We start from the raw sequence: 12,598 nt of genomic DNA on the forward strand, positions 1-12,598 counted from the left end.
TATAACCAGGCTGAACTGTGCTGTATTATCAAGGTGATGCCTATAGCCAGCTGTATAAACAGGGTGAACTGTGCTGTATAACCAGGGTGATCCCTATAGCCAGCTGTATAACCAGGGTGAACTGTGCTGTATTACCAGGGTGATCCCTATAGCCAGCTGTATAACCAGGGTGATCCCTATAGCCAGCTGTATAACCAGGGTGAACTGTGCTGTATTACCAGGGTGATCCCTATAGCCAGCTGTATAACCAGGGTGAACCGTGCTGTATTACAAGGGTGATCCCTATAGGCAGCTGTATAACCAGTGTGATCCCTATAGGGAGCTGTATAACCAGGGTGAACTGTGCTGTATTACCAGGGTTATCCCTATAGCCCGCTGTATAACCAGGGTGATCCCTATAGCCCGCTGTATAACCAGGGTGATCCCTACAGCCACCTGTATAACTAGGCTGAACTGTGCTGTATAACCAGTGTGATCCCTATAGCCAGCTGTATAACTATGCTGAACTGTGCTGTATTACCAGGGTGATCCCTATAGCCAGCTGTATAACCAGGGTGAACTGTGCCGTTTTACCAGGGTGATCCCTATAGGCAGCTGTATAACCAGAGTGAACCGTGCTGTATAACCAGGCTGAACTGTGCTGTATTACCAAGGTGATGCCTATAGCCAGCTGTATAAACAGGGTGAACTGTGCTGTATAACCAGGGTGATCCCTATAGCCAGCTGTATAACCAGGGTGAACTGTGCTGTATTACCAGGGTGATCCCTATAGCCAGCTGTATAACCAGGGTGATCCCTATAGCCAGCTGTATAACCAGGGTGAACTGTGCTGTATTACCAGGGTGATCCCTATAGCCAGCTGTATAACCAGGGTGAACCGTGCTGTATTACAAGGGTGATCCCTATAGGCAGCTGTATAACCAGGCTGAACTGTGCTGTATTACCAAGGTGATCCCTATAGCCAGCTGTATAACCAGGGTGATCCCTATAGCCAGCTGTATAACCAGGGTGATCCCTATAGACAGCTGTATAACCAGGGTGAACTGTCCTGTATTACCAGGGTGATCCCTATAGCCAGCTGTATTACCAGGGTGATCCATATAGACAGCGTAATACCAGGGTGATCCCTATAGCCAGCTGTATAACCAGGGTGAACTGTGCTGTATTACCAGGGTGATCTCTATAGACAGCTGTATTACCAGGGTGATCCCTATAGCCAGCTGTATAACCAGGGTGATCCCTATAGGCAGCTGTATAACCAGGGTGATCCCTATAGGCAGCTGTATAACCAGGGTGATCCCTATAGCCAGCTATATAACCAGGGTAAACTGTGCTGTATTGCCAGGGTGATCCCTATAGCCAGCTGTATTACCAGGGTGATCCATATAGACAGCGTATTATCAGGGTGATAACTATAGCCAGCTGTATAACCAGGGTGAACTGTGCTGTATTACCAGGGTGATCCCTATAGCCAGCTGTATAACCAGGGTGAACCATGCTGTATTACAAGGGTGATCCCTATAGGCAGCTGTATAACCAGGCTGAACTGTGCTGTATTACCAAGGTGATCCCTATAGCCAGCTGTATAACCAGGGTGATCCCTACAGCCAGCTGTGTAACTAGGATGATCCCTATAGCCAGCTGTATAACCAGGGTGAACAGTGCTGTATTACCAGGGTGATCCCTATAGCCAGCTGTATAACCAGGGTGAACCGTGCTGTATTACAACGGTGATCCCTATAGGAAGCTGTATAACCAGGGTGAACTGTGCTGTATTACCAGGGTGATCCCTATAGCCAGCTGTATAACCAGGGTGAACTGTGCTGTATTACCAGGGTGATCCCTATAGCCAGATGTATAACCAGGGTGAACTGTGCTGTATTACCAGGGTGATCCCTATAGCCAGCTGTATAACCAGGGTGAACTGTGCTGTATTACCAGGGTGATCCCTATAGCCAGCTGTATAACCAGGGTGAACTGTGCTGTATTACCAAGGTCATCCCTATAGCCAGCTGTATAACCAGGGTGAACTGTGCTGTATTACCAGGGTGATCCCTATAGCCAGCTGTATAACCAGGGTGATCCCTATAGCCAGCTGTATAACCAGGGTGAACTGTGCTGTATTACCAGGGTGATCCCTATAGCCAGCTGTATAACCAGGGTGAACTGTGCTGTATTACCAGGGTGATCCCTATAGGCAGCTGTATAACCAGGGTGAACTGTGCTGTATTACCAGGGTGATCCCTATAGCCAGCTGTATAACCAGGGTGAACTGTGCTGTATTACCAGGGTGATCCCTATAGCCAGCTGTATAACCAGGGTGAACTGTGCTGTATTACCAGGGTGATCCCTATAGCCAGCTGTATAACCAGGGTGATCCCTATAGCCAGCTGTATAACCAGGGTGAACTGTGCTGTATTACCAGGGTGATCCCTATAGGCAGCTGTATAACCAGGGTGAACTGTGCTGTATTACCAGGGTGATCCCTATAGGCAGCTGTATAACCAGGGTGATCCCTATAGCCAGCTGTATAACCAGGGTGAACTGTGCTGTATTACCAGGGTGATCCCTATAGGCAGCTGTATAACCAGGGTGAACTGTGCTGTATTACCAGGGTGATCCCTATAGGCAGCTGTATAATCAGGGTCCAAAGTGTTTCCTGGTCAAGAAGAACCCGTGTCCCTACATTCTCATAGCAGTTAACAATGCTAGCATTTTCTTAACGGTTTTCAGGGCATCCCTGGGAATCAGAGTGTAATTTGAACCCTGAATGGTCTGGTTGATCGAGTGGAAGTTTACAGAGTTTGGTCAGTCCGGACGATCCAAACAGGTCAAGTGATTCCTCCTCTCCTTTGTTGTCCAGTTTATTTTTTTCGAATTGGTCCATTCTTTCCAGAGCGAGAGAGTACAGTAGGGCTACCTAGTCAAATGTGTCGCCTCCAAAGGTTAAACAAACGTGCCCAATCAGCTAAATTGGACAACAGAAGGAAGGAGAGACATGGGGGAAGACGATGATAAACAATGGTCCCAGAGAATGTCTACATCCGCTCATCTCTCTCTTCTGTCTCTCTCTACCTAACCTCTCTCTCTCTCTCTTCCGTCTCTCTCTCTGTCTTCCGTCTCTCTCTCTGTCTTCCGTCTCTCTCTCTCTCTGTCTTCCGTCTCTCTCTCTCTCTGTCTTCCGTCTCTCTCTCTCTCTGTCTTCCGTCTCTCTCTCTCTCTGTCTTCCGTCTCTCTCTGTCTTCCGTCTCTCTCTCTCTCTGTCTTCCGTCTCTCTCTCTCTCTGTCTTCCGTCTCTCTCTCTCTGTCTTCCGTCTCTCTCTCTCTGTCTTCCGTCTCTCTCTCTGTCTTCCGTCTCTCTCTCTGTCTTCCGTCTCTCTCGCTCTCTCTTCCGTCTCTCTCGCTCTCTCTTCCGTCTCTCTCTCTCTGTCTTCCGTCTCGCTCTCTCTTCCGTCTCTCTCGCTCTCTTCCGTCTCTCTCTCTCTGTCTTCCGTCTCTCTCTCTGTCTTCCGTCTCTCTCTCTCTCTCTGTCTTCCGTCTCTCTCTCTGTCTTCCGTCTCTCTCTCTGTCTTCCGTCTCTCTCTCTGTCTTCCGTCTCTCTCGCTCTCTCTTCCGTCTCTCTCGCTCTCTCTTCCGTCTCTCTCGCTCTCTTCCGTCTCTCTCGCTCTCTTCCGTCTCTCTCTCTCTGTCTTCCGTCTCTCTCTCTGTCTTCCGTCTCTCTCTCTGTCTTCCGTCTCTCTCGCTCTCTTCCGTCTCTCTCGCTCTCTCTTCCGTCTCTCGCGCTCTCTCTTCCGTCTCTCTCGCTCTCTTCCGTCTCTCTCGCTCTCTTCCGTCTCTCTCGCTCTCTTCCGTCTCTCTCGCTCTCTTCCGTCTCTCTCGCTCTCTCTTCCGTCTCTCTCGCTCTCTCTTCCGTCTCTCTCGCTCTCTTCCGTCTCTCTCGCTCTCTTCCGTCTCTCTCGCTCTCTCTCTCTTCCGTCTCTCTGTCTTCCGTCTCTCTCTCTCTGTCTTCCGTCTCTCTCTCTCTGTCTTCCGTCTCTCTCTCTCTGTCTTCCGTCTCTCTCTCTCTGTCTTCCGTCTCTCTCTCTGTCTTCCGTCTCTCTCTCTGTCTTCCGTCTCTCTCTCTGTCTTCCGTCTCTCTCGCTCTCTTCCGTCTCTCTCGCTCTCTCTTCCGTCTCTCGCGCTCTCTCTTCCGTCTCTCTCGCTCTCTTCCGTCTCTCTCGCTCTCTCTTCCGTCTCTCTCGCTCTCTCTTCCGTCTCTCTCGCTCTCTCTTCCGTCTCTCTCGCTCTCTCTTCCGTCTCTCTCGCTCTCTTCCGTCTCTCTCGCTCTCTTCCGTCTCTCTCGCTCTCTTCCGTCTCTCTCGCTCTCTTCCGTCTCTCTCGCTCTCTTCCGTCTCTCTCGCTCTCTCTCTCTTCCGTCTCTCTGTCTTCCGTCTCTCTCTCTCTGTCTTCCGTCTCTCTCTCTCTGTCTTCCGTCTCTCTCTCTCTGTCTTCCGTCTCTCTCTCTCTGTCTTCCGTCTCTCTCTCTCTCTCTTCCGTCTCTCTCTCTCTCTTCCGTCTCTCTCTCTCTCTTCCGTCTCTCTCTCTCTGTTCCGTCTCTCTCTCTCTGTTCCGTCTCTCTCTCTCTGTTCCGTCTCTCTCTCTCTGTCTTCCGTCTCTCTCTCTCTGTCTTCCGTCTCTCTCTCTCTGTCTTCCGTCTCTCTCTCTCTGTCTTCCGTCTCTCTCTCTCTGTCTTCCGTCTCTCTCTCTCTGTCTTCCGTCTCTCTCTCTCTGTCTTCCGTCTCTCTCTCTCTGTCTTCCGTCTCTCTCTCTCTGTCTTCCGTCTCTCTCTCTCTGTCTTCCGTCTCTCTCTCTCTGTCTTCCGTCTCTCTCTCTCTGTCTTCCGTCTCTCTCTCTGTCTTCCCTCTCTCTCTCTGTCTTCCCTCTCTCTCTCTCTCTCTCTCTCTCTCTCTCTCTCTCTCTCTCTCTCTCTCTCTCTCTCTCTCTCTCTCTCTCTCTCTCTCTCTCTCTCTCTCTCTCTCTCTCTCTCTCTCTCTCTCTCTCTCTCTCTCTCTCTCTCTCTCTCTCTCTCTCTCTCTCGTCTCTCTCTCTGTCTTCCGTCTCTCTCTCTGTCTTCCGTCTCTCTGTCTTCCGTCTCTCTGTCTTCCCTCTCTCTCTGTCATCCGTCTCTCTCTGTCATCCGTCTCTCTCTCTGTCTTCCGTCTCTCTCGCTCTCTTCCGTCTCTCTCGCTCTCTTCCATCTCTCTCGCTCTCTTCCGTCTCTCGCTCTCTTCCGTCTCTCGCTCTCTCTCTTCAGTCTCTCGCTCTCTCTCTCTTTTCCGTCTCTCTCTCTCTCTCTCTCTCTCTCTCTGAGTGTGTGTGTGTCTCTCTCTCTGTGTAGCCTGCGTCAGAGAACTTGTGGTTCTCAATGTGGTTTTGAGGAGAGACGGGAATATGCACGGAACTCCAATGGCATGTGCACAGACACACACTGCACAAACTCACTTGGAGACCTTGCGGCTGGCAGGCTGGTGTTTGAACTGCACATTTCCATACTCTGTCTCAGATCCCTAGAAAGGGGAGAAGAGGACAGCGAGTGTTAGACATGATGGGTGGTATAAGGTGAGTCAATGTGCAGAGTTAAGTCATAGTCTTATTAACAATTTCCCAGAACATTAGCAATTTCCGTAAACAATTTTGTCAATGTTCATATTTTACAAAGCAGTGTCTGATAAGATATCTGTCTGGAGAACAGAAGAACATGCACAACAACAGTGAAAAGTATATCTTGACACAGATCCCTCTGTGTCAGCTGATATCTGAGTCTCTCTCTGCTGTCTTGTTATTTTTTTCAACACAGTTTGTCAATAGACATATACTGTAGCCAGTGCACTTGGGAGAGGAGAACAATATATATTTGATTCCATATTACCCATATTCCTCTCTCCCTTCTATTGCAACCTCCCCCCCTCTCCCTCACCTTGTTGTAGGTCTTGGAGGCCTCTATGTACTCAGAGACGGCCAGGTAGATGAACTTGTACTGGGCTTCAGTCTGCACCATGCCTGACCGCTGGTCTCTCACCATCTGAATGCTCTTCTGGATGTCTATGTCACAGTCCAGACCTATGGACAACCAGGAAGTTAGAATCACAATCCACAACAGAAACATTGTCATTCTACAGTGATGACAGGCATTACAAAGATCATGGGACAAAAGAGCCATAATAAGATACAGTATAATATCATGAAGATCTGAAGAGATGTAGAACTTTGGTAATGAAAGAGACTCACCTTTCGTGTCGATGGTCTCGATGATCATGTCGATCACCACAATGGTGCCAGTTCGGCCTATTCCAGCACTGCACAGAAACACAACACAAACAGAGTGGTTGTAGGGACAACTGTCAGTACAGTACAATGTGATTGGGCTCAATGCAATTCACTGAAATTAATTAACTGTATTGAAACAGAATTTCTAGAACAGTATTGATAATCTAAGTAATTCTGTGATTGGAGGTGTAAAGTGATCGATGGACAAATGGAGAGGGATTTGTCATGTTGTCCCACTAACAGATGTCTCAGCCAGGGGATGACCACTTTACACACACTGACTGTGACAGTTTGGTTATATTATAAAGACCAGTGGATTGGATAAGAACTTTGTCCCTATGGATGTCTTTCCGTGTAAAGAAGCTTTTGTCATTAAACTGTACTGCAACAGCCTTGTAAACACTCTATACGCTATTATGCTGTACTTATGTCTGCTTACATAACAAATAGTTACGGGACCAACAACATACAAGAGTACAAGAACCCTCTCTAGTCTTGATATCACAAGGGGAAAATTCCTATAGGATATACTGTGAGTTGACTTAAAATGCTGTGTATCGCAACTAATCTTAACAACTAATCTTAATCCTGGAAAAACAACATAATCTGAAATTCGTATCATGTATTCTAGACAATGGAGAATGGATAGAACTGACACTTATCTTCCTGAATACAGCTGGAATATACCAAGTTTACAGCTGGAAGACAGCTAGAATATACCTGCAGTGGATGATCATTGGCCCGGCGTTGGCGAACTCGGCCTGTTTTGTGTTGACCTGAGTGAGGAAGCTGAGCACCCCTCCTGGCTCCTCGGGAACTCCATGGTCAGGCCAGCTCAGGTACTGGTAGTGCCAGATAGTACGGACCGAGTCCGACTGGGACAGACGAGGAGGGGAGAGGAACGAGACAAAGAGGAAAGACATGAGTAATACTGTAAACTCAGCTAATCTGTGACTGCAGTGATGACTGAGGTAACAGTGATGATAATGGTAACAGTGATGACCGAGGTAACAGTGATGATAATGGTAACAGTGACAACAGAGGTAACAGTGATGCAGTGGTGACCGAGGTAACAGTGATGATAATGGTAACAGTGATAACCGAGGGAACAGTGATGATAATGGTAACAGTGACAACAGAGGTAACAGTGATGCAGTGGTGACAATGGTAACAGTGAAGATAACAGTGGTGATAGTGATGATAGCGATAACAGTGATGACAGCATTAGAGATGACAGAGGTAACAATGATGACAGTGGTAACAATGATGACAGTGGTAAGAGAGGTCATGATGTGTGGAGCCAGCAGGTGGTACCTACCTGATCCAGAGGGGAGATCTCCATAACCCTGATCTTGTAGTCAATGGCATCTCTCTCAGAGACACAAGTGACCACATATGGCCCCACCTCTTTGGAGCCCTGCATTTCTGGCCAGTATGGCACGCATTTATTCTGCATAAACAAACATGGAGAAATGGTTGGAGGAAAATGAGATGGGTAGTTTATACTATGTTATAATATTAAAACCATACAATGTAAAAGAAAATGCTTTCAAATTCTCAGTAAAAGTCACTAACCCGTCCCTTCTCGACCTCCCTGGTTGTCATGACGATGACCCTTGTCCTCTCTTGCCACACCATCTGCCAGAAATCATTGACAGTTGTTGCAAGGCAGCCCTGACAGGCAATGTACACCTTCGGGTCACCGGACTCCTGTAACTTATTCTACAAAGAGATGGAGAAAGTTAGTAAAATATGTCAAATATTGTCAACATGGAGACAAAGCCCATTGCAATCATAGTCTTTGATCATATTATCATGTTGATTAATATTATCATATTAATTCAAACATATTCATGTTTAGACTTGTTATGGATTCATAACAGAGGTTTATCATTTGATGTTGAGAATACAAGATGACATAACATGTGCTTACTGTCACATAGTTGCCATTGATGTAATCTGAGCCAATGATATTGGGGTCTCCAGATGACAGAATGACCCTGGTCTCATCAACTGGGAGGAGAATAGGATGAGTGTAGAGATGGAAGGATGAGAGAGAGAGAGATGAGGGGATGTATCAGACAGAGAGAATATAAATGGAAGAGAAAATGTGAAGATAAGATAAAAGATTAAAGATAAGAGGCTATATCACTGCACTTTAGAAGTAGATGCTCTTACAGGGAAGGATGTTCTTATATCGGTTTTTGCTTTTGTTTTCTGGTCTCATCCCTTCTTCTCTGCTCTTCTTCACCTTTGTCTCCTGCTTTTGAAGGGTCTGAAAAGAACAAGAGAGAGGGAGAAGAAGAGAGAGAGAAAGACAGTCATTTTAAGCTCAATACAATTTTAAAAACATCAACAAGCATTCAATTACTTAACCAACAGTATAGAGGGGCCTTTAAACGGGTCACTTCTTGAAAATAAAAATACCCTCAAACAGCCATGTTTTAAATTTTTTATTTATTTAACTAGGCAAGTCAGTTAAGAACAAATTCTTATTTTCAATGACTGCCTAGGAAAAGTGGGTTAACTGCCTTGTTCAGGGGCAGAATGATAGATTTTTACCTTGTCATTTCGGGGATTTGATCTTGCAACCTTCAGGTTACTAGTCCGACACTCTAAGTACTAGGCTACCTGCCGCCCCCATATTAACAAATGTTTTGTTTGTTCCACAGTACTGCCACAGACTAAAGCAGGGGTTCCCAAACTGTTTCACTCTGGGCCCCCCTTCCAGCATTGGGGAACATCTCGGGTCCCACGTGCACACCCACCATGTCTATTTCTATGGGCACAAGCACTGTTCATGACACAAACTGTTCAATCCCCTCTTTGGACATTTCTGACAAGTTATAAATAGCTCTCAAAGGTCTGCAATGACTAACACAACAAGAGGAACTGATGATGCACTACCCAATTTAGAAATTGCACCTTGTGCATTCTACTATTACAACTTTCAAGAGGAAGTTTGAAACAGGACTGAGTTCATTAAAAAAATATGTATATATAATAATGTTTTTTTCTTCGGGGGGACACCCGCGCCCCCCATTTCGACCCCACAGTATGGGAACCATTTGACTAGAGGAAAGAGTTTTCCGCCATTGAGCTCTTGAATCTACAGGGAATAAAGCCGGTAGAGCTCCCTTTGGTGGAGTACTAGAGGGTGTTTTTATTTATTTTTTATTTAACCTATATTTAACCAGGTAGGATAGTTGAGAACACGTTCTCATTTACAACTGTGACCTGGCCAAGATAACGCAAAGCAGTGCAACAAAAAACAACACAGAGTTACAGATAGGATAAACAAAAGTACAGTCAATCACACAATAGAAAAATCTATATACCGTGTGTGCAAAGGAGGTAAGGCAATAAATAGACCATAGTGGCGAAGTAATTACAATTTAGTATTAACACTGAAGTGATAGATGTGCAGATGATGATGTGCAAGTAGAAATACTGGTGTGCAAAATAGCAAAAAAGTCTATAAAAACAATATGGGGATGAGGTAGGAAGTTGGGTGGGCTATTTACAGAGGGGCTATGTACAGCTGCAGCAATTGGTAAGCTACTCAGATAGCTGATGCTTAAAGTCAGTGAGGGAGATATAAGTCTCCAACTTCAGCTATTTTTGTAATTTGTTCCAGCCATTAGCAGCAGAGAACTGGAAGAAAAGGCGGCCAAAGTGGGTGTTGGCTTTGGGGATGTACAGTGAGATATACCTGCTGGAGTGCGTGCTACGGGTGGGTGTTGTCATGGTGACCAGTGAGCTGACATAAGGCGGAGCTTTACCTAGCAAAGACTTATAGATGACCTGGAGCCAGTGGGTCTGGCGACAAATATGTAGCGAGGGCCAGCCGACGAGAGCATACAGGTTGCAGTGGTGGGTAGTATATGGGGCTTTGGTGACAAAACGGATGGCACTGTGATAGACTGCATCCAGTTTGCTGAGTAGAGTGTTAGTGGCTATCTTGTATATGATATCGGCGAAGTCGAGGATCGGTAGGATAGTCAGTTTTACGAGGGTATGTTTGGCAGCATGAGTGAAGGATGCTTTGTTGGGGAAATAGGAGGCCAATTCTAGATTTAATATTGGATTGGAGATGCTTAATATGAGTCTGAAAGGAGAGTTTACAGTCTAACCAGACACCTAGGTATTTGTAGTTGTCCACATATTCTAAGTCAGAACCGTCATGAGTAGTGATGCTAGTCGGGCGGGCAGGTGTTGGCAGCGATCAGTTGAAGAACATGCATTTAGTTTTACTTGCATTTAAGAGCAGATGGAGGCCACGGAAGGAGTGTTGTATGGCATTGAAGCTCGTTTGGAGGTTAGTTAACACAGTGTCCAAAGAAGGGCCAGAAGTATACAGGATGGTGTTGTCTGCGTAGAGGTGGATCAGAGAATCACCCGCAGCAAGAGGGACATCATTGATATATACAGAGAAAAGAGTCAGAATTGAACCCTGTGGCACCCCCATAGAGGCTGCCAGAGGTCCGGACAACAGGCCGTCCGATTTGACACACTGAACTCTATCTGAGAAGTAGTTGGTGAACCAGGCGAGGCAGTCATTTGAGTAACCAGAGCCATTGAGTCTGCCTATAAGAATACGGTGATTGACAGAGCTGAAAGCCTTGGCCAGATCAATGAAGACGGCTGCACAGTATTGTCTTTTATCGATGGCGGTTATGATATTGTTTAGTACCTTGAGCGTGGCTGAGGTGCACCCATGACCGGCTCGGAAACCGGATTGCACAGCGGAGAAGGTACGGTGGGATTCGAAATGGTCAGTGCTCTGTTTGTTAACTTGGCTTTCAAAGACTTTAGAAAGGCAGGGCAGGATGGGTATAGGTCTGTAACAGTTTGGGTCTAGAGTGTCTCCCCCTTTGAAGAGGAGGATGACCGTGGCAGCTTTCCAGGCTTTAGGAATCTCGGACGAGTCTCTAATGCGGCTGAAATAATTACATATAGGTATTTTAATTTTTTTATTTCACCTTTATTTAACCAGGTAGTCCAGTTTAGAACAAGTTCTCATTTACAACTGCGACCAGGCCAAGATAAAGCAAAGCAGTGCGACAAAAACAACAACACAGAGTTACACATAAACAAACGTACAGTCAATAACACAAAAGACAAAAACATTTTTTTATTTTTTTTTATTTGCAACTGCGACCTGGCCAAGATAAAGCATAGCAGTGTGAACAGACAACACAGAGTTACACATGGAGTAAACAATTAACAAGTCAATAACACAGAGAAGAAAAGGGGAGTCTATATACAATGTGTGCAAAAGGCATGAGGAGGTAGGCGAATAATTACAATATTGCAGATTAACACTGGAGTGATAAATGATCATGTACAGGTAGAGATATTGGTGTGCAAAAGAGCAGAAAAGTAAATAAATAAAAACTGTGGGGATGAGGTAGGTGAAAATGGGTGTGCTATTTACCAATAGATTATGTACAGCTGCAGCGATCGGTTAGCTGCTCAGCTAGCTGATGTTTGAAGTTGGTGAGGGAGATAAAAGTCTCCAACTTCAGCGATTTTTGCAATTCGTTCCAGTCACAGGCAGCAGAGTACTGGAACGAAAGGCGGCCGAATGAGGTGTTGGCTTTAGGGATGATCAATGAGATACACCTGCTGGAGCGCGTGCTACGGATGGGTGTTGCCAAAGTGACCAGTGAGCTGAGATAAGGCGGAGCTTTGCCTAGCATGGCCTTGTAGATGACCTGAAGCCAGTGGGTCTGGCGACGAATATGTAGCGAGGGCCAGCCGACTAGAGCATACAAGTCGCAGTGGTGGGTAGTATAAGGTGCTTTAGTGACAAAACTGATGGCACTGTGATAAACTGCATCCAGTTTGCTGAGTAGAGTGTTGGAAGCAATTTTGTAGATGACGTCGCCGAAGTCAAGGATCGGTAGGATAGTCAGTTTTACTAGGGTAAGCTTGGCAGCGTGAGTGAAGGAGGCTTTGTTGCGGAATAGAAAGCCGATTCTTGATTTGATTTTCGATTGGAGATGTTTGATATGGGTCTGGAAGGAGAGTTTGCAGTCTAGCCAGACACCTAGGTACTTATAGGTGTCCACATATTCAAGGTCGGAGCCATCCAGTGTGGTGATGCTAGTCGGGCATGCGGGTGCAGGCAGCGATCGGTTGAAAAGCATGCATTTGGTTTTACTAGCATTTAAGAGCAGTTGGAGGCCACGGAAGGAGTGTTGTATGGCATTGAAGCTCGATTGGAGGTTAGATAGCACAGTGTCCAATGACGGGCCGAAAGTGTATACAATGGTGTCGTCTGCGTAGA

General features: G+C 46.2%; 1 protein-coding gene across 3 annotated transcripts in view; it reads right to left on the reverse strand.

Moving 5' to 3' along the window:
• The window catches only part of LOC124005241 (tyrosine-protein phosphatase non-receptor type 6-like), a 42,512-nt gene that overhangs the window by 6,120 nt on the left and 23,794 nt on the right, over positions 1–12,598 (reverse strand). For all 3 annotated transcript variants that reach the window (XM_046314314.1, XM_046314312.1, XM_046314313.1), the window contains exons 8-15: positions 8,485–8,581; positions 8,240–8,319; positions 7,882–8,028; positions 7,625–7,756; positions 7,027–7,181; positions 6,268–6,335; positions 5,957–6,099; positions 5,482–5,546 (exon numbers count right to left, since the gene is read on the reverse strand). In XM_046314314.1, the coding sequence (XP_046170270.1) occupies positions 5,482–5,546; positions 5,957–6,099; positions 6,268–6,335; positions 7,027–7,181; positions 7,625–7,756; positions 7,882–8,028; positions 8,240–8,319; positions 8,485–8,581 (887 nt within the window). The remainder of the gene's footprint in view (positions 1–5,481; positions 5,547–5,956; positions 6,100–6,267; positions 6,336–7,026; positions 7,182–7,624; positions 7,757–7,881; positions 8,029–8,239; positions 8,320–8,484; positions 8,582–12,598) is intronic.

The sequence above is a fragment of the Oncorhynchus gorbuscha genome, linkage group LG19 (genome assembly GCF_021184085.1).
Source record: "Oncorhynchus gorbuscha isolate QuinsamMale2020 ecotype Even-year linkage group LG19, OgorEven_v1.0, whole genome shotgun sequence".
NCBI classification, from domain to species: domain Eukaryota; kingdom Metazoa; phylum Chordata; class Actinopteri; order Salmoniformes; family Salmonidae; genus Oncorhynchus; species Oncorhynchus gorbuscha.